The 23,002-nt window shown below is 38.2% G+C and overlaps 1 protein-coding gene across 1 annotated transcript; it reads right to left on the reverse strand.

The window, feature by feature from the left end:
* Positions 1 to 221: 221 nt before the first annotated feature.
* Positions 222 to 22,764, reverse strand: LOC135471777 (exportin-6-like). The gene is made up of 24 exons (XM_064751114.1): positions 22,660 to 22,764; positions 21,720 to 21,810; positions 21,326 to 21,438; positions 18,168 to 18,365; positions 16,753 to 16,912; positions 15,808 to 15,945; positions 15,072 to 15,510; positions 12,534 to 12,660; positions 11,746 to 11,855; positions 11,114 to 11,222; positions 10,561 to 10,653; positions 9,992 to 10,221; positions 9,326 to 9,418; positions 8,694 to 8,844; positions 7,380 to 7,526; positions 6,743 to 6,932; positions 5,709 to 5,864; positions 4,724 to 4,838; positions 3,755 to 3,814; positions 2,957 to 3,068; positions 2,217 to 2,372; positions 1,623 to 1,721; positions 668 to 898; positions 222 to 374 (listed from the first exon to the last, which is right to left on the reverse strand). The coding sequence occupies exons 1-24, from the start codon at positions 22,660 to 22,662 to the stop codon at positions 273 to 275; spliced, it is 3,423 nt and encodes a 1,140-aa protein (XP_064607184.1). The 5' UTR covers positions 22,663 to 22,764; the 3' UTR covers positions 222 to 272.
* Positions 22,765 to 23,002: the final 238 nt, after the last annotated feature.

Raw genomic sequence — 23,002 nt, forward strand, 5'->3', positions numbered from 1 at the left:
TGTTCAACGACGGTAAAAGCTGAAATGTAACAGTCATCTGGTCAGCGTAGATTCAGCCAAGATCCATGTATCCATGTGCTTGGCAAACGGTAATCGTAAGTTGAAATGTTTGTCATCTCATCATGCACTAGCTTCAGTGAGTAAATAACAATTCAGCTGACTGTCACAGATCCATGGCCAGCTGTTCAATTAACAGCAATCTTAAGCTGAACTGTTTGTCATCATAGATTTATTCACCATGCATTTGTTTCTATGACGACATAAGAATTCAGCTAAAATGTCACAGATCCAGCAGGTAAACTTGTGTTCAACAGACGGTAATACCGCAGATCATTGACAAACCGGGTTAGATTTTGAGAAAAGGAAGGAAGATCCTGTAAATATATGAAATTACATGTAGCTTTTAGTTTATATGTCAAAACTAAACCTGTCTTAAAGTTATACTATCAAGTCATAAATCTTGACAAAACATTGGATTAACAGAAACATTAGAACTTTACAATTGATAATACAATTAAATTTCATTTGCAAATGATTAAGAAATGCCTAAGACTTCAATGATGTTCAATGATCTGACAAATTTTATGTAGATTTGTTGTGTTCAGGTTTAAATATCAATGAATGAAAGAATATTAACTGAAAAAACTACTATGTTATGCATTATTACCTGTACAATTTTGAAGTTTTGGGACAAAACGGTTCTCTGATTTGAATCCAGATTATCACAGATTGACAAAAACTGTGTTAAAAAGCTGTCGTAGAAACCAGTGAAATCTACAGCAGCCATATTGTAGACTGTCATGGTTATTTCCTCTTGCAACAGGTCATGTGACTTATGGATGAGAACTTGGATTAATACACTAAGGAACTGCGACAGCATCTGTTCACGGAATAATTTCTGAAACAATGAAGAGAAAACAAAGCACAGATATCAGTGCCTGTTTATGTGACATCTTTATCAGTGGTAAACTGATGAATGGCCATATCTGTATATATGAATCCAGCTGCTGTTGTCCCAGTTAACATATTTAGTAAGTTAAGAGGTTTGTAGGGTGTATGGGTTTGCTTCCGTTTCTGCCACAAAAATATCTAACCGCAATCATACAGGGTGTTATTCTTGAGTATATTGTAGGACATGTATCAAATATATAAATGGTAAGTAAATGGTTGTGCATTGTTATGCTGCCAAATGTTAAATGGCTTCTAAACATATCATTATACTGATGAGATTTCAAGCACAAAGCTCATCAGCCTAGTGTATTAATTAATGTAGTAAAACAGGTTATTGAACATACAGTGCAGTTTAAGGTAAAATATTACAGTTTTTGCATGTATCTGGGTGCCGTTTTGCAAATCTTCCACATTAAATCACTTTAATTTCACTTTAAACTTTTCCCTAACTGTACAAGCACCTGTGCAGCCAGCATGAAACATCTTGTACTTTGACATGTAGGGTCACTTGTGATGTATTAAAGCTTTTAATACATGTAAGAACACAGATAGGAAATTGTACCCATGCATATTTATTTATTTTATTTGACTGGTGTTTTACGCCGTACTCAAGAATATAGCATTATGATGGCCCATGCATATTGCATGTACAAAATCCAGTATCCGCTTACCTTTTGATACAGTTTCCACTTCTCATTAAGATTTTCCAAGCTTTCCAAATTTTGCTTGAATATAGCAATATCTGGTTGTAGAAAGGACTGCCCAAAAGACTGAAAACAAAAACAAAGAAATGCAGAGAAAATAATTTAAAGAAATTTTAAGAAACGTGCACTTGCTTAACCATCAAATTAAATGAGAAACAAAGACCAAAGCCACAATGTCCCAGGAAAGTAACAATTATCCACAATTTCAAAACTTTAACATCAAAATCATCTTCTACCCTATTTTAAAAGTACACTACAAAATTATTTGTATTTAAAAGCACATGATCTATCAATATTTATACAGCATTTACCATTTGGTTTCTACTCTGTATCACCTAGGTTCTGTCAAACAATGACAAGATCATAAATCAAAGTGGCATAATTAGGCATCACTCTGTTTGTAGGAATGTCTTGCAGCTACCCGAGGATGGTCGTGGGTTTTACCCGGGCTGTGCTCGGTTTTCTCCTACCATAATGCTGGCTGCTGTCATATAAGTGAAATATTCTTGAGTACGGCGTAAAACACCAAACAAATAAATAAATAAATAAGACATCACTCACCTGCATGATGGCCTCAAACTGAGGCTGATGTTCCACTTTTTCGACTTTGGTTTGGAGCAGGGAGAGTACAGTCCCTTTGAAGAAATAGCGCCAGTTGTTGGTCAGGATTTGGTAGAGGAGCATGTACAATGTTGCCTTGATATCTGGTGAGGGCCGCTGTGGGAAGACAGGAACAGTGAATATTTAGTTTTTTGGAAACATACACATATAAAGAAATTCTGGTTCCTTACAAAAAAACTGACCTCTAAACTTATAGGTGGGAAGGTCTGCCAGCAATAGTTGGGACTGCAGATCTTCTTGAGTATCCCCCGGGGCTCTGTCCAATTTTCCCCCACAATAATGATTGCCACCGTCGTGCAAGTGAAACGTTCTGGAGTGTGGTGTAATACAGCAATCAGATACACAAATTACTTAAAACTGACATCCATACTTCATATTACACACAGGCTGATCAATTTTAAGCTGCTGTGTGGCACTATCTGTTACATGTATATAGTTTCAAATAAAATGAGGTTTCAAATCCAGACTGAATCAAGTATAGTGTTTATTTAAGAGATCGGCATAAATTTCAAGGTTGCTGTAGGGCTGTAAATTACATCCCTTTAAATTTACTAAGTATAAGTCTTGTTTACCAGAGAGACATGTTTACCATGATACTATATTAACTGACACATCTTTTATGGTGATGGATTTGTTTGGATGTGGATTTTAAGCAGCATGTGAGAGTAATTGCCTCTTACCTCAGCAATGATGGGGTAGATCTGTTCCATACAGATACTGATTATACTGGGAAGGAAGGCTTTGAAGGCATGGCCAGGCTCAAGGACAATTACCTCCAGGATTTTCAAAAACCTGGAATAAATAATTCACAAATCCATTTCAATGTTTCCAAGTTTTAAATTCCACTTAAATGTTTCAAAGTTTTATATTCAATTGAAATGTGTCAAAGTTTTACATTTAAGTTTCTCACTTAAAGAGTCTTTCACTAGTGACACTGCAATTTTCAATAACGCTTCTTGGGAACAGGCTGAGATTTTAAGTGAAGAAGGCGACCCTCATTCTCACACCTGACTGGCTCTGACCAATGAGAGTACAGAATGAATCTTGCTATTCCTGGTTTGGATGTTTATAAGGTACATATATAGATACTTCACAATGCAGGGTGGTGTTCTACTATTGTTCCTTCTGACCATAAAACTGATCAATTTGGTAAAAGTGAAAATTTTTGGAGTAGAATGAATATTCAACACCAATGAAAAGGTCAAGACAATTTCTTTAGGCTCTGTGCATGTAATGTGCACCCAGAAATTCAGAATCGTTGAATGATCTAGAAATCCAGATATATAATTTTTATGAAAGTGAGGTTAATGTATAAGCATTAAGACAAATTTAGCTAATAGGATAATTGTGACAGAGGGATTAACGATGATTTGTGGAAGTTGCTCCTTATATACACGATTGTTGCTGTTTTTTGTTTGTTTGTTTTTTTAATATATATACAACCGACATCTTCGTGTAACTGATCAGAAATGGCTTACTTTTCCACGACCTGAGTTCCAGCACTACTCTCATGTAGAATGGTCTCTGTCAACTGATCGCTGAAAATACAAACACAATATCTGCCAGCTAAAACACAGAAAACAAGCCAGAAACACCGAATTACACTGGATGGCTGTGGTGCCTGTCATACATCACAGATTACTAACAAGAGAAGCTAACTGACAATAGAGACACTGACAGTGTTAAAATATTGTCACAGAAAAGATATTGTCACGGAAAAGATAATTCTAATCATGAAATCCTCTCAGTGTACAACAGAGTACAAAAACACAGACACAAATTAAAAATCTAATCAGATTTAATGATATTCAACAATTCTAACATTCATGTCATCATATTGGAGCACTTTATTTTAAAAATAACCCTGAAAGAAACATAACAAACTTTCACCAATAATGCGGACATGTGGAGAGGGATGTGGAAAAAGTCAATCCTGAGTGGAACATCATCACTATCATGTACCAGTGTCTTTAGCTTCTCAAAGCACTTCCTGCATGCATTTAATCTGGCCATGTTATGTTTAATATTAGTTATGTAGATGGTAATTATGTGCATGTATTATGTCTCTTTTGTATGTTTGCATGCTTGGTGTTTAACATCATACTTAACAACTTTTCAATCATATGATGACGAGGATTCATTTATGTATGTGTATATATATTGTGTCTTCTTGTAGCAGGACAAGTCCATGCTGCCCAAGTGCTGCTGCCACTGAAGTATCATGCCAAAGACACCAGACATGACACCTCTCTCGGTCACATTATACTGATGCCGGGTTAACCAGTCCTGTTTCCTTGGTCTAACCTCTCAGTGCTGAGCGATTTTTAAAATCTTTAATATGACCTAGGTCTGATTTCGAGGCAGAAGCCCTAACCATTAGGCCGCTGCAGCAGTCTGTTTTTGTTATTATACATGTACACAGAGGTACCTGTACACTGAAAACTAACCTGGAGAAGAGGCTTAGGAAGGTCTGTATTGTCTTCTCTGTGAACGGTATCCCCATCTGTACCCGCAGGCCTTGGAACAGTGCCAAGAAAAAGCCCAGAATGTCATCAGTAACGTCTGTAATGAGCGTCATCATACAGGAGAGTTAGTACAAAAGTGTAGGTTAATACTGTACATATAAGTGATGACTCCTTCAGAAAAGTAATGTCAATCCATCAATCATTTGCCATCAACTCACTCAGTGACTGTCAACCTTAACTGCTGGTAAAGTTTAAACTTGTGATTTCAAAATACATTTTATTAACCAATAAAGTGTTTAATAAGATCCTAGATTTTGCAAACATGTACTGAGAGCACCTGTAAGTCACTGTAGGACAACAAACAATGAACCCCTAAATAGCTCAAACTGAACAAGTAAAATTTTATAACTCCTATCTTCACACCATGGACCTTTTCCCAAAATGGGCTGTATTGTGATCTGGAGATAATTCAAATAGAAAGAAACAAAATTAAAATCACAAAGAATGTAGTGTAGATAAATGTGATTTTGATTTATTTGATTGGTGTTTTACGCTGTACTCAAGAATATTTCACTTATACGACGGCGGCCAGCATTATGGTGGGAGGAAACAGGGCAGGGCCAGGTGGAAACCCACGACAATCCGCAGGTTGCTGGCAGACCTTCCCACGTACGACCGGAAAGGAAGCCAGCATGATCTGGACTTGAACTCACAGAGACCGCATTGGTGAGAGGCTTCTGGGTCATTACGCTGCACTAGCGCACTAACCAACTGAGCCACGGAGGCCAACATATGTTTGTATTGAAGTGAGGCTGGAAATTGTTCAGTGAAACCGAGACAGGAACAAAAAGGTGAAAAAACTCTTCAAGGAAAACAAAGAAGTTGGTATAATGTCACATTTACATCAATGAGTTCTACAGTTATTTACAGCAGATAAAACAAAAGGAATTTTTCTCTGGTCTTTTACCTGGTTGATGAATATAGATCGGGAAGAGCACAAGAGTTCCCGAGACCAAATCCTGCATGGACTGGAAACATATCTGTTTGCTCTTAACAGTCTCCCCTGCTATAGATTCCACCAAGTCCTTCATCACTTGTAGGCTCTTCTTGATTAATGGCTTGGCTTAAAACACATCAAGTTCTGTCCATTTAGAAGTATATTTTACCCATATACTGAATGATTTGAATCATTTTTACAGTATGAGGTGGAAAGATGTTATGGTTTATCATTATTGTCTCTTTACTAAGACAACACCTTACAATATTAAAACAAAAAACTCTTTTCTCACCAAAGGCAAAAATGTCCTCCTGTATCAAGTGACTTATCAAAAACATTATGTAAATACGGTTGAAATTAATTTACTTATCACCTGTTTTACCATGGGAAAAATGACACCTCTATCCTTCATGCAGTTATGTTCACAAACACATAACTCTTCAATTTTCTCCACGATTTGTCTACTAATGCCATACTCTAGAATATCTCGCTAATCTCATGTCAACCAGGTACATCAGGTGTCAAAATGTTTGGTCATTCACTTGGCTTTAAGAGCTCAAAATAAAAATGATGGCCTCAAAGTCCAGCCCATAACAACGATCCCTTTCTCTCCTGTATAATTTTAATCACATAAGTGATGATTGTAAGTTGTATTTCTGCCACTTCTAAGTTGTTTTCCACAGACAAAACTGGAATCCAATGCATGTCACACCTTTAAATCACACTGGATGACCTCTACGTCAATTTGAAATTTTGACCTCAGAATGGGGGGATGGAGGTAAACAACACTGATGTACTCATCACATCATCTCGCATACATGTACTCGACAGCACTCCTGGGCTGCTGTCACACTCAAACAAGTGGGAGCTCATTTACAAACACAATACATTTAATTGTATTTCCTTCAAGTGATTTCACGTGACTGGTGTTTGGTTGCGGAGAATGTTTAACTTATGACAACTGTCAACTACAACAACAGCACCTTGCTGTAAACCTCCCCTACCTTGACCCTGCAGCTGAGTGTCCTGTGACAGTGTGGGAGTGTCTGTCAGCTGTTTGTACTGAGTGGTCAGCTGATGTATAAACTGATGGTGATGGTCAGCTCTATGTGTCCAGTTCTGCTCACCCTCAGTCAATGAGGGCCAGGGGAGCAATAGATAGTGGGACAATGACCGGTAGAGTAACAACTGGGCCTGTCAACAGATGTATACTTTTAGCTTTTGCCCACGTCAAACACACTGATAAACCATGGTCCCACCCTTTCAATACCCACTTTCATTTTGGCATATTTATTTTTAGTATTATTTTCAGACATCGGCACTTCAGAAAATGATACATCTTAGAATCAAGTGCATATCCAAAAGCAGACACTGAAAGTTGCACAACATTTTCAATACCAATAACTTCTGTATTTTATCCAGGACATGTATATTCACTTAACCTGACTGGCCACAGATCATGGGACAAAATATAGTTCTGATACATGAACCATCAATTTTCAACGTACATATTATCTATCTTTTTTTTTATTTTTATTAATTCACAATATTGCATACTGAGTGGCCCTTGGGGACAGTATAATCATAGTGTAAAGGGAAGTAACTCTATTGCATGTTGTAACTCAATACTTGACAGGTTACCTCAGTGGAGAGTTGTGAGAACTGCCCCTGACTGGCCAGGTTGTAGAGGCCCTGTATAGAGGGTAGCTGGAGAAGGTGGGACGGCCGGACTGTGGTCATCAAGGAGACCAGCAGGTGACAGGCTGAGTGGACAATCTTCTCAGGCACCTGACAACATGTTAAAGTACACATACTTACAGTACTGTACTTACTGTACTGTCAGCCTGGATGGGCAGACATACTGGGCATATTCTCATCTTTGTATTCATGTTGATCCCACAGACTGAGCTTTCAAATGCCAAAGTGTAACAAACAAGAGTTTCACTCCCCATTTCTTAGGTGTTAGAGCAGGGTGCAACAGAAACGATACTGAAATAAAGCGCCCTCTGTGCTCGTTGTGCACTTATATATTCTTGTCAGCTCACAAAAAAACTCAGATTACACAGTTATGTGGATTCCAATACAGCCACTGAGTGTGTACATTGTGTGCTTATCCACTGAATAATACATGTATATCTGCTCAGGTATTACAAGTTAAGGTGTTAAAATACTACTGTGAGTGAGTGAGTTCTTGGGGTTTAATGCAGAATACTACTGTGAGTGAGTGAGTTCTTGGGGTTTAACGTAGAATACTACTCTAGTTCCATGAGAAACTAGGTGGAAATATTATTAAAATGATACATGCATGAAGGAAACCCTATGGAAAAGAGCCAAACACTACAATTCAGAAGGGTTTAGGATGAATAACATTATTTAAATCCTATAACTGAAGAGTTAATAACAAAATCTTTAGCAGTATCCATAAAAGTTTCCATGACATCACACCCAAGAAAACCGGGAATGACAGAAAACTTGTTTCTGTATGACTCATCCAAACCGACAACAGCAGCTTGCAAATGCAGTTACAGTTTAGATCGCACCTTAGACTATCTCAATCCATATCAGTTAAACCTGGCTTTAGAACGAAAACGTTTTGATGCTGGTTTAGCACTTCATCAATTTAAATTAATTATTTGATTGAGATCTTGTGCCTTACTCAAGAATATTTTACTTATATGGTGGCCAGCACTATGGTGGAAGGAAACTGGACATAGCCCATGGGAAACCATAACCATCTGCATGTTGCTGGTAGACCTTCCCATATACCACTGGAGAAGAAGTTTTAACAATTAAAGGCAAATATTACACCAGTACCAAAACGCACATTTATGCCCGTCATAATTCTTGTGATCATCAATCATTTAATTAAAAACTGAAAAATCCACCTACAAGTTTAATCCCAAACAAAGTATCCAGCATAACTTTTCCCTTGTACAGCTATTTACAGTACTGTACCTGTTTAGAAATTAGCGGTGTTGTGGCCTCCACCAGAGTGGTGATGATAACCTCGCACTTCTCCAGCTGCTCCTTCTCTCTGTGAGACTGCAGGTAATACTGGGACAGCCAGGTGGCGTACGCTTTGATGGCTGCCAGTGCCTGGGCATGGCTGTAAACATGGATGTGGTGAATGCAGAAAGCAAAGACACATGTATAAAACAGTTATAGCACTCCCACCTCTCCTCATCCTCCTCTCAGACATGTGGGTAGATTTAACACAGCACTGTTATGCCCAATGGCAACAATGAGTGAGTAAACACATCAAAATGGATACTAAAGAAAACTTATAACTTAAACAGAAAAAGGTACACTTCACCAAAATTATTCACAAGATACTACTTTTTGAATGAATGAGAACAGCTGGTTCATACAAATACATGTACAACCACTGAACAGAGGTTACTATGTTCTGCTAAGCTGAAAAACATGTACATTTCACATGTTCTGTACTGAGTCATGCGCATGTATGACACTTTTAAGGCTAATAAAAAAAGCCCTCTATCTGAACAGTTTTCAGTATCCAAGAAAAAAAAGAAACTAAGCAGATATATTGTTTAAATTCTGAATACTGAAGAAGGGAGATAACTCACACTTCTATGAAATCAGCTCCTAGGACAGACTGAGCCACGGATGTAACCTCATATAATTTCACCTTGGAACAATAGACTACAGTATGGACAAGCCTGCAATAGAAAGAAACTGTCAGCTCTTTTAACATCAGTGAAGCAAACAAATGCTTCTACCTGGAAAAGCAAATATTCCCTTGGTTAGGGATCAAAGTCACTTAGCATTTTGTAAAGAAAAAAGCTACATTAATGAGTACCTAGCTTAACATATAAAAATACAAATAAATCATAGGAGTTAAAGGGATATAGAATCGGTGCTGATTGGCAGACAGTGGAGATAAGGTTTCTACGATTAGAATCTCCAGCATTTGTCACGCTTGAATAAATCTGCCATACCTAAAATTCAGTTTATGCTAGGATGGACTGTTCTCTCACATCAACCAATCAGAAACAATTGCATATCCAGTAAGTAGTACACCATAGCAAAAAACTGGATCCATGAAAGCAAAGAAAAAAAGACATACTCCTGTTTATTGATAAACTTGTCATAATTTGCTACCAACTAGTTTTGTGATTGATATATGCATGAGTCTAATTTAAAAGTAGTTTTACAAGCAAAAAGACCGGTAAAAGACTAAATTCATACGATACATGTATTAACTGCATATTTCTGCGCATATAATAAATTACCTGTTTAACAATATTTGTGCGTCACTAAACCGTTCCACAAAGGATCCCCCAACAAAGTGATCAGATAGTCGGCCCAGGGCCTGTAGTAACGACGAGAGGTCTCGTAATGTGCAGTGTAGCCTCCGACACTCATTTTCACCAGTGATACTGAGTTGTCTCCCTTGTGGAGTGCTGGCTACAAACTGCTCTAGCCCCATGTAGATCTCTAAGTACTCCTGGAACGGGGTGTACTGTAAGTGAGAAACCAAGCTAGGATATAAACAAATTTATCTGTCATTGATAATTTGATGTAATTTGACACAGAGCTGCAGATATACATTCTGAACATGTGAGCTCATAATTGGTGTGATCAGATTGAAGTACCTAATGAAAAACTTGTAACAAAGCTGCACTATTTGTAGTCAATGCGTACATTAAGGCCAATGATCCATCTGTACATACAGGTATCAAAAACACAAAATAAATCTGTTGGTCAGTCACACATTAATCCTTTATTACTTTTCCATGCCCATACACTGTCTTTTAATTTCCATCAATGACCTCCTAGAGACCATTTAAGCCCGACTTACCAAAATACCAAATATATCCGAGATATTTAATTCAGCTGCCTTAGCAACCACCTCTAGACAATGTCTCAAGTACTGCTGCCACTCTGTCTGACCCTACAACAGCAAAGAAACACCAACTGATGCCAGCGCATTATCTTCAAAGTTCAAGATGATCACTTCCTTTCCACACTGTAACTGTACTTGATGATAGCCATTTTGAATAGGAACTGGTAACTGTAGAAGTAGGAATCCAAACATCATCTACTATTAGGAGGCAATGTTCAATCACCATTATTTTCATTTTATATTTGATTAGTACTCAAGAACTTTTCACTTAATATATGATTGTAATCAAGTTTTTCTACTGAGCAAACCACCACACTTCGCCAAGTAACCAACAAACCTGCTGATCTAGTCGCCATCCTACCAGAGAGCTGGATTTGAACACATAACCTCACCAGGCAAGATCCTGCTCGTCACAGCATGCCAGTGTTATAATCATCTGGGCCAGCAAGGGCCTGATTGAGCATTAGGAAAGCCACAAAGAAGTAAGTATGGAGAAGTATGTACTCACATCATCATCCAGAGTATCATCATCCAACTCCTCCAGAAATGTCTGATTATATCTGAACTGCATCTTCTGTAGGATATGGCTCACTAGTGTGTGCAGGGCTTCCTTGTATCTACAACAGTCAACAAATGTACTCAAGAATATTTCACTTAAATGACGGTGGCCAGCAATAAGATGGGAGGGAACACGGCAGAATGCCACATCTCTTCGCAGGTGGCTGGCAGATCTTCCTATGTATGGCTAGAAAGGAAGCCAGCATGAGTTGGACTTGAACTCACAGCGAATGCATCTGTAAGAGGCTCCTGGGTGATTGTGCCGCACTGGAAAGTTATTAACTTTCAGCCACAGAGGCCCCTGTTTCACATGATAAAAGTGAATTGATACAAATGCGTTTAAAGGAAAGCTGCCATGTCACCTAAAGATCTGCTTTTAAGCTCATTTTTGTAAACAAATGTGTTTGCAAACATATAAATGCAGTGGTGAAACTAAAAATCTCACAGCGATTTTCAATTTAATAGATAAATTAAAAACTATAACATGTTAATGAGGCTTGCAGTCAAATCATGAAATGTTGACTACATGTAAGTTTCATTTTTATCTAATTTAAGCCTGTGATAAAGAATTCCTTCACTTACTTGGACAACACCTGTTCACTGTCCATACTCCTGCCATTCATCTTAGTATGTAAATAATCCAGAAATGTGCTCCATATGTCCAGGCAGTTATAAAATCCATCCAGTGTTGGCTGTTCACAGACAGAAGATAAAGATAAATTATTCCATATCCATCAACGATTTGTGTCATTTGATTCACCAAACTCAAGAATATATCACTTTATTCATCCATCAATGCAGGCATTAAACATCATTACTCTGTTAGATACAATGGTCACCTTAAAGACTGGTATGTAACACCTGAACAGTAGATGTTTTCTCAAGTATGTGTCCCCCTTCAAGTCTGTATGTGCATTAACTGGGACAACAATGACTTTAACAGATCGTTCTTAAATCCACCACACCCACTTAGACAAAGAGAATGAATGAATGATTATGGTTTAACACCTGAACAGTAGATGTTTTCTCAAGTATGTGTCCCCCTTCAAGTCTGTATGTGCATTAACTGGGACAACAATGACTTTAACAGATCGTTCTTAAATCCACCACACCCACTTAGACAAAGAGAATGAATGAATGAATGATTATGGTTTAACACCTGAACAGTAGATGTTTTCTCAAGTATGTGTCCCCCTTCAAGTCTGTATGTGCATTAACTGGGACAACAATGACTTTAACAAATCGTTCTTAAATCCACCACACCCACTTAGACAAAGAGAATGAATGAATGAATGATTATGGTTTAACGCCACATCTGCAGTTTTGCAGCCACATTGTGGTGACTGACAAAGTTAATACAATAGACGTACCTGTTTCAGAGTGTACTTAAACATCAAAGCTAACAGTTCCAACACAGGGAAGTGATCATTACTTTCACATCTCTTCAGATGAACACTGACAAACAGTCGTAAGAACTCTGTGAACTTCTCAATGTATCTGAAATATTGCGAACACACACGTGTAAAGCAAAATATATTTACACCGTACAGGCATATAATATAGCAAAATCACACAACAAAAACAAAACACTGAATCCGGTCAGCTGGATATACATTGAATAATTTTTGACATAAACCGGATTCAGTGTTTTGTATAATCTCCTCTATCTGACTGGCAGAAGTATTCCTTCCATAGGCTTCAGCATGTGTATCTTTCATATATTTATTTATTTGATTGGTGTTTCACGCCGTACGTCTACTCAAGAATATTTCACTTGTACAACGGCGACCAGCATTATGGTGGGAGGAAAACCTTTTATCGAAGGTACGAAACCTTCATTCCTGTTTTTCTCCAAAATTATGTAAACATTCTCTACTCATAAAAGGTGACAAACTGCGTCTTAATACATGTCAATTAGTACCAATGTCAATGATGATAGGTATAGGTAAAGAAATTCAAACGAAAACCCAAATTACACTGTTTTGAGCGTTATTAGTGTTGGGCATGAATTCCATGACATTGTGCTTCGGTTAGTCTAACATGATGCATCCAATGGTCAGTTAAACTTGTACCAAGCACATCAAAAAAGTATGTACGGTAAATGATCTAAACTTTTGCTCTAGGACTCAAAAAGTGTATTCACTGCATTGATTGTGGTTCTTACTGAGTGGGCACCGCAGGAGAGCATCAGAGGTGGTCAGGGGATTATAATGACAGTTCAAGAATGTAATAAACAAGCTCACACTTCAATGAGCAGTTAGTCTATACTACTACCACCAATAGTTCATGTTTTCCTCCTTTTTTAATCATAATAATTTTAGTACATGCACTCCGCAACAGTCAGATGATTTTATTATCATTATTTTGTGATAAATGGGAATTTGGGAGAAAACTGTGGAGACTACGTGACTACCCAGTACCTTCAAACATATCCATTTTTAAACTGCATGGCTCTCCGTAAGCGTATACAAAGCTGTAGCAGAATTTAGCACACCGCAAATCTGTACCTGCAAACTAGGCCTTCCAGCAGACGAGGTCAAGATGTCAAATCGAAGCGACACCTGCACACGTCCATTTGCACCACTGCAGCTAAACATTTCTTGTTCATTCTGTCGTAATTTGAAAGACTGTCAACTTCTGCGCACATTTCATAACCGTGAATACTTTGTTCACTTAATATTTAAGCAAGTCCTCTCAGATGAAATTTTAGTCACACAGACTGGTTTTATCTACATGTAGATACAAGCCACTTACAATCACAGGACTCGAAATATCCACGTGTCTACCCATCGATCATGTGATTTTGTTGGTGCAAGGCGAAAGAATAATTTAATCTGTTGCTGGCGACACATAAATCACGTCTGGGCAAAACTGTATACAGGAAATCACAAAACTTTCTGTTTATAAAGCCAGTGATGGTGCGAACTCCTAATGTAATAACACCTCAAACAAATCCTGCCTCCCGATATTCTGGACTTGCACACAGAGCTATCGAAAAGAGGTAAAAGTAAAACACGGTAGTTTTCGGAAACCTTGCATGGAGAACTCTTCAGCAAAAGGACACTCCCAGAGGTAAAGAAACAAAATGTGTGTGTAGACCGACACATTAAATTCCAATTACATGAACACAGGAAGCTGATGACTGATATTTCTCACTGATTTATTTACGTATTTGATTGGTGTTCTACGCCGTACTCAAAAATATTTCACTTATACGACGGTGGCCAGCATTATGCTGGGTGAAAACCGGGCTGTGAAACCCACGACAGACCTTCCCATGTATGGCTAGAGAGGAAGCCAGCATGATTTCTCATTGAAATTCATTTTTAGCTAAAATACATTTGTACACATATTCGTTGCATAATGAGGACTGTCAACAACCGTTCACCAGACAACAGCGTGAGGTGACTTTCATGTAGGCCTAATCCAAATAATCGGTTCGTCTGCAGTGTACACTGTGCATGTACACTCTTTATTTGGCACAGTCATGCCTTTAGACAGTGTTTGGAATTTAAAAGTTTGTAATAGACATCGCCTCTCTTAATACTTTCTTGGATATCATTCATGAGTATATTCAGAGATGTACATGTGGGCCTACTAGTCGAGAAACCTGCACACCTCACTGTCAGTGACTTGACCCCACATGGCAAGAATTAGCAGCCAGAGCTGCTAGGTGCCATGCACGATAATGAAACCGGTCAGGGGGCTAATTGCTCTCTTCTATCATCTTGCCACCAACTCAGACTGTGCGAAAGTCAACGACAGTAACTCACATGCGAAACAAATTGGGTCATTTACCATACGTGACCATTTAGATCTGTTTTCACCCTTCTTCCGAAATATCTCAGATTATATATTATGTGTTGTCTTTCCTTTCAAACAGTGCTGTCCATACATGTGATACTCACGTTTCATCCAGTTCTGCCAGCCGGTTACCGCTGGCGTTCGTATTACTTTCCTTGGTCAGTCTCTGTAACAGGCAGAACGTCTGCTGGAACATCTGTAACAAGAAATCCTCAAACTCCTGGGGAACACAGTTCTTCGCCAATAGCTCATTTACACAGTTCATAGCCAGTACCCCTAACCCCTGAGTCTCCATACTGAAGCTACTGTTAGGGCTGGACTGGCGGCTAGCATGTGAGACCTCACAGCCAAATGCGGCAAAATGGAATATGGTGCTGAGTAAGGCTGGGGTGATGGTGGTAGACAGAGGGATCCAGCTGAAGTAATGGGACAGGCAATTAAGGGTGAGCACACACAGCTTGTGGGACTCTGTGTCCAGGGGCGGGAGAGCCTCGTACTGTATACCACGCCCTGGGGAGGTGAACATGTTGCTGAGCAAGTCACCTGGAGGGAAAGGTGTACAGATATTTATGTTAGTCAACACACTTGGTTTGGATATTAAATATGAGTAAGGCATATAGTTGTTCAAACACAATTTTGACACCAAAAACCACTATATCACAAAAAGAGCACATCAGTCAATTTTAAAGCAATGTATGCAAATTCTTTAAAACAGGTTTCTGCTTCAGTGAACAAACTTCATAACTCTATGTGTTCGTTTTCAACACATAAAAAGTAGAAAAGTTATATATGCAAGACAATGTCTAGTGGCAATACATGTAATGAGTGACAAAATTTTACCTGATGCCAGTGATGAGTTAGCAAACAGAGGCATGGAGTTCTGCCTGGGTGTGGACCTATCTGAGCCATGGGTGGGGGATGGGGGTGGGGTAGCTGCTACCAGGTGACGGTGCTTCTCCAACACAGATTCCAATATACCTGCAAACCAGCAATGCCAATCACACTACTGTCACTTTATCCAGGATTTACTCTTGTGTACACAAGTATTTTAATGACTTAGGCTTGGTACACATCCACTTGTAGATTATAATAATGACTTACTGTGAAGTGAAAATATATATCGAGGATTTACTTTATGAGCATTCCGAGGACTCCCATCGTAGTATATCAAGGACTTGCTCTTGCATAATCATGTATATTGAAAGCTTACTGTTGAGTCTATTAAGGACTTAAAGTTAAATATATCGAGGATTTACAGTTCAGCATAGTGATGACTTACTGTTCAATCCACTGACAGTTTACACTTGAGTATATATGAGGACTTAATATAATTCAGTCTACTGACGGTTTACACTTGGGTGTATAGAGAACGTAATATAATTCAGTGTATTGACGGTTTACACTTGAGTGTATAGTGAACGTAATATACTTCAGCGTATTGACGGTTTACACTTGGGTGTATAGAGGACATAATATACTTCAGCATATTGATGGTTTACACTTGAGTGTATAGAGGACATAATATACTTCAGCATATTGATGGTTTACACTTGAGTGTATAGTGAACGTAATATACTTCAGCATATTGATGGTTTACACTTGAGTGTATAGTGAACGTAATATACTTCAGCGTATTGACGGTTTACACTTGGGTGTATAGAGGACGTAACATAATTCAGCGTATTGACGGTTTACACTTGAGTGTACAGAGGACTTTATATAACTCAGTATATTGATGATTTTTAATATATAGAGGACTTACAATTCCGCATATTGAGGACTTACTGTTGAGTATATCGAGGACTGTGGGTATCTGAGCCAGCAAGAGCCTCCTCAGTTCCTCTTTCCTGTCGACACTGAGGTCCTCCCTGGGTGCGGCAAGCTCCTCAGAGGTGGTTTGTAACAACACCACCCCCAGCTCTACACTATCAGGCTGCTGGACAAGCTGAAGGGGAAAAAATCACCACAGTTAGGTACAACTCATCAATACTAACTACTGTAGATCTTCAACTTTTTTTACAAATGCTACTTCCAGAGTAATTTATGCAGATTTTCAGTTCGATTTTAGAGACAGAACAACATTGTTTGGCTTGGGCAGTTTCAGGGCTTCACAAAAAGTACAATTTATAAATCTGCACAAACTGATGCCTGCAGAACATGTGTGAATAACCACCTTGCAAAACATGCGAAAAGGTTGAAGAATTACAGGATGTACCTCAATGAAGTCATAACTCAGTATAGGACAGGAGCAACTACATATGTATACATGAACATACAGGAAGTTTATGATTATTAAGAAAAGAGAATGCCTGGGGCATACCATTACCCTTTGTCTAAGGCTGCATGGATGGATCCACCACATGCAATGACCCATCATCCCTTCTCGCAACAACATTACTTTTTATTCCATTTTGGGTGAAAGTGATTGTGATGCCATGACGTCAGAGAAAAATTTTACATTTGTAACCAGTGTGTGGGACATCAGATTGGCCTGTTTGCAACAATGTAAATTACAAATGGAGAAATGCATGCTCTTGACTGACAGCTCGGAAAGGTAATTCTGAATGGATCCAAGCGTGGAAACTCAATGTTTGGGGTTTATGAGTGGAGAAAAACTTGCCTGGGTCAAACCACAACCAATTTCTAAATACATGTATCCGACAAATCTCCCTATTTAAATTCAAGCCTCACTGTTCAGGGATTGACTGGCTGTACTGACCACACTCAAATATACTCTGAGTGTATCAAATGTATGGAATTTCACTGAATTTGGCTCAGTAATTTCAGAGATACAGAAAAACAAGTCAAATATGAACTCTGACCTGAGAAAGTAAATCAAATATCATGTGCACTGATGACACTCCAACACATGTGTATTCTAAGAAATCCACCAGTCAATCCATCTATGAAGTTTCATTAAATTTGGGTTCACTATAATTTTGGAGATACCAAAAAGCAAACCAAATATTAATTCTTACCATAAGAAAGTAGGCCAGAGGTTGATCACATATTTTCTGGCAAAGCTTTTGGCATTTTTAGGAATGTACTGACAAACATACCAAACAATGGCAGTATCCTTTGGTTACAGTTAACTAAGAAATAAAAACATAGATGCATATGTTTATTATACGTATAATTTTGGACAGTGATTTTCTGTCACACTCAAGATTCCATTAATCAGTAATGTGTCAGTAACCAACCTGAAGAATATTCATGAAAAAACTTGGGTAGAAATGAGGCCAGTCAATTCTGCCAATGTCCACTACCAACTTGACCAGTTTGTTACGGATGTAGGATGGCACCCTCTTGTGTTGAGATAACAAAAACTGGTTCAGTGTAGTTCTAATCTCCAGCTTATCTTGTCCATCAAATCCAACCCAGCGCTTGTTGATCAGATTCTGCAAAATACAATTTCCAGTGAGCAATGCAGATAAAATCTTCAAAGAGTCATTTCAAGCTATAAATTCAATACAGGCCGAGTTCATGGTGCAATGTTTACCACACACACTTTATCTTGGCTTACCCCATCTTGGTGCAATGTTTACCACACACACCTTATTTTGGCTAACCCCATCTTGGTGCAATGTTTACCACGCACACTTTATCTTGGCTCACCCCATCTTGGTGCAATGTTTACCATGCACACTTTATCTTGGCTTACCCCATCTTGGTGCAATGTTTACCATGCACACTTTATCTTGGCTAACCCCATCTTGGTGCAATGTTTACCATACACACTTTATCTTGGCTTACCCCATCTTGGTGCAATGTTTACCACACACACTTTATCTTGGCTAACCCCATCTTGGTGTAATGTTCACCACACACACTTTATCTTGGCTAACCCCATCTTGGTGCAATGTTTACCATGCACACTTTATCTTGGCTCACCCCATCTTGGTGCAATGTTTACCACACACACTTTATCTTGGCTAACCCCATCTTGGTGTAATGTTCACCACACACACTTTATCTTGGCTAACCCCATCTTGGTGCAATGTTTACCATACACACTTTATCTTGGCTTACCCCATCTTGGTGCAATGTTTACCACACACACTTTATCTTGGCTTACTCCATCTTGGTGCAATGTTTACCACGCACACTTTATCTTGGCTTACCCCATCTTGGTACAATGTTTACCACGCACACTTTATCTTGCCCCTTCTTGGTGTAATGTTTACCACACACACTTTATCTTGGCTTGCCCCATCTTGGTGCAATGTTTACCACGCACACTTTATCTTGGCTTACCCCATCTTGGTGCAATGTTTACCACACACACTTTATCTTGGCTTACCCCATCTTGGTGCAATGTTTACCATGCACACTTTATCTTGGCTAACCCCATCTTGGTGCAATGTTTACCATGCACACTTTATCTTGGCTAACCCCATCTTGGTGCAATGTTAACCATGCACTCTTTATCTTGGCTTACCAAATCTTGAGATAATGAACTTTTTCTTACACTGAACATACAAAGAAAGACAAAACATTTCACTACACATTCACCATACTCTTTATATTCACCACAGTTGTGCATTATCCCTCATTATCTTGAGTATTATTCAGGGCTTTCATTACCTTTGAAAACAAAACTACTGTAATTCTTCAACTTTTTTGCATGTTTGTAAGGTGTTTATTCAGGCATTATTCTGCAAAGACTCTTAAATTTATAGTTTTTGCTAAACCCTGAAATTGGCAAATTCAACCAATGTAGTTTTGTCTCAAAAATCTAAATCTAAATGTGCATAAATCACATTCAAAGTTGCTCTCTTATATGCGAAAAGGCTGGGAAATTAGGGTACTCTAGAAAAGCTGCCATCTACCCAACAGAGAAATAAATGAAGTAAGACATGAACTTTTGGTCAAGTTAGCAGCAGAATGTACCTACTCAATTTTTTTCAAAAGTAGCGGGCTGAATGTAGCTGCCTTCTAATGAAACTATGATTATTTGATGCAATAAATACATTCTAACAATAATCTGTGTAAGGATCTAGCAATTTGGGTGGAGTAAAATCTTATCCGCATGCACCTCTTATCAGTCTTTTTCTTACATACCCTAAAACTGCATCTTTGGAGGCACATAAATGTCATAAAATAACACTTTGTTGCTGAAAGTTGCATTTTCTCAATAGGATATAATCATACATGTGCTTTCCAAACAAAGGCAAAAAAATGTTTCCAAAATCAACAAAACTCTCAAAATTGAGAAAATAAGCAAATTAGCGACCAACAAAACTCTACGTCATTTCAGGTAAATGTGGCAGCATCCATGTCATCTATATCAAAGAAAGGTTCAAGGACAAGCACAGGGTTAAGTCTTTCAGGAGCAAATAAGAATAAGTACAATTTCATATCACCAGAGTAGTCCTACTCCTAGAGGCACAGAAGTAACCTTATTGATTGTCAGGAACCAATGATAACATCTCAAACACGGACGCTATCTTTTCTATAAAATGTGTCAGGAAAGAAGGGGAGCTCTATGCAAATTCAGTCTTAACCAGACGGACTGAGGTACTTGAATCTGCAGAAAATGATCCAATAATAAAACTATGAGCCCAAGGGCTGTGAAATGGGTCTACTGCTCTTCTTGTACTTTCCTTTTTCTTGTAACTAATAACAAATTGTGTTCTAGTACATTGGTCTTCTCCACCCACAAAGGACCTATCAGTTATTCTGTTTGTAATGGAGGACCTGGCACCACCTCAATATGACATGGCTTTAAAAGAATGCATTGCACCAGAATGTCATATGATATACTGTAAGACTGTAAACATTTTCCCGAAATTTTTTTTTTGCAACTGTCATCAACATTTATATTGGTTCAGTTAGTGTGAGCATGAAAATCTTCATTATTTTTACCACTGCTGTATGTGGCAACAGATGAAGGCAACATGTCCTAATACATGTTTTGTTCCTTAGATTGTATACAAGTAGTTGTATCTCAACAGCAGAAATATAGCAAGGCCACATAAAATACATGTACAATTTGTCAACTTTTTTTTCAATCTTTTCAGGATGATATCCAAATGTTCATCACATATTGCAAATATAATTAACAGCTCATTCCACAATTTAACAGATAACTTCTTCCACGGACCATGAAAAACTTTGTGTGATAAGTTTGTTGGCATTCACGCAGTTAGGAAGATCAAGTCTTCGGCAGTAACCCAAGGGTCAAGCAGTGCTACAGATAATTTTCAGAGGTAGTGCGGTACTCTCTACTTTTCCAAGAGAGGGAGTACCGGGTAAGCCTCCTCCTGTACACATTTTCTTAAATACTCAACAGTTCACTATTTGGGGTGATAAACACATTATCCTATTGAACAAGAATGCAAGTGTACAGTGAATTTACCTCAACCACGGTCATACAGTACATGAGAACATACTGGTTTTCAGTGTGAGCCAGGTAGTACAAGGAATGTTTCCAGGCATCCTGAGTTTGACTGAAGTTGTTCAAGACATCCTCTGAAATCGTCAATTCAATAAGAACCATCATAATCAACTTACCTGTAAATGTTTTTTTTTTATTCAAAGACTTCAACATGCATTATAATATTCACCTTCAATCATGGCAAATTAAGCATAAAATTCATTGGATTTCCATTGTATTTTATCCATGGTATGAATCAAAAGTTCCCCAGTTCAAGAAGAGAAAACTACTACATTTAGTACTGTAAGATTTCTATTGTATTCTATCAAATGAAAACAAAAAACTGCTCATAAAAAACACAAGACAACACACATACCAATTTCTCTCTTTCTTTGGTTTGTAGTTCTTCCATCAAAGAATTCGGACATAAGAGCCTCAAGAGATCTCAGTGATCCTTCATCAGATGCCTTAAGACACAGAAATACAAAGTCATTTTATCATTTGATGCAAGGTGACATACCGTTTTTACAGAATCACCAATTTTTGTACTAAATATCTAACATGAGATCTTCACGGCTGGTAGGCTGTTAAGGAATACAGGTGAGGCTGGCGAAATTGTAGCACAAACATTTGTGGAGGTCTCTACTTTCACACCATAAGTGTCTGAGGTGTGAAATGGCAGAACTCTCGCACTACTCCAAGAAAAGTAAATACAAGGATGTATGACTGCACTGCAGTGATGGCAAAATCATATTGAAGGGAAGATGCCATCAAGTAGGACTGTATTTATTTGATTGCAGGCCCTCATATAGTGTTAGAGACATTGGACACCATCATCCTGGCCGCTGCTGTATAAATGAAATATTCTTCACTATGGAGTAAAGCACCAATCATATATATAAATCAAATAAATAAATACTGGAATATATCAATTCCCCAGTACAACGACGTGTATGTTGGTGTACGGAGGGTACAATAAACTTCAGTGGTCTGGCTGCAAGAACAACTGTACTTGTAAATCAAGGCAGTGGGACTTGAATGAATAGAGACTCGGAAAGCCTTTGTAATGTAGCTGTCATTTGACATGGAAATTCTTCCAGGGTTGCTAAATCTTATTAGTCCCTTGTATGCCTATCCCTTCAGACACAATAAAAGTGCCTGTTGTGATACTACCAGGCAAGCAAACAGCCGTGTGAAGTCGGCCAGTGTGATGCTGAACTCACACCCTGGACAGTGAGTCATTTCTACAGAGACAAAGTACATAGATCCACAGTTTACACCATTGCTATTAGTTACAGACTCATCCGATATCTTACCATGACATTAAATAACAGATCTATGCTTTTGCATCAAATAATGTGCGGTACTTCAAAAGAACGCATCGGTAGCGACAGCGCAGGAAAGCATGTGCTACTCCATCATGACACTTGAATGCTGGGAAATTGAATGACAGGCTATACATAAATTTAAAACCCAAAATACATACGGCCGTCCAATCTTGTAATGGTGCTTTCCCCCCGTAATCTTTTACAAACAACATACTATTTCTACTCTAAGGATATTATTTTAAATTTTCTTCTGTAAAGTGTTCTTTTGACTTTAAAGAATTTCCCAAACTAAAAGTCCGTATTCAATTTACTTTTTTCTATTCATTAGACA

Source organism: Liolophura sinensis, chromosome 1 (genome assembly GCF_032854445.1).
Source record: "Liolophura sinensis isolate JHLJ2023 chromosome 1, CUHK_Ljap_v2, whole genome shotgun sequence".
Classification (NCBI taxonomy): domain Eukaryota; kingdom Metazoa; phylum Mollusca; class Polyplacophora; order Chitonida; family Chitonidae; genus Liolophura; species Liolophura sinensis.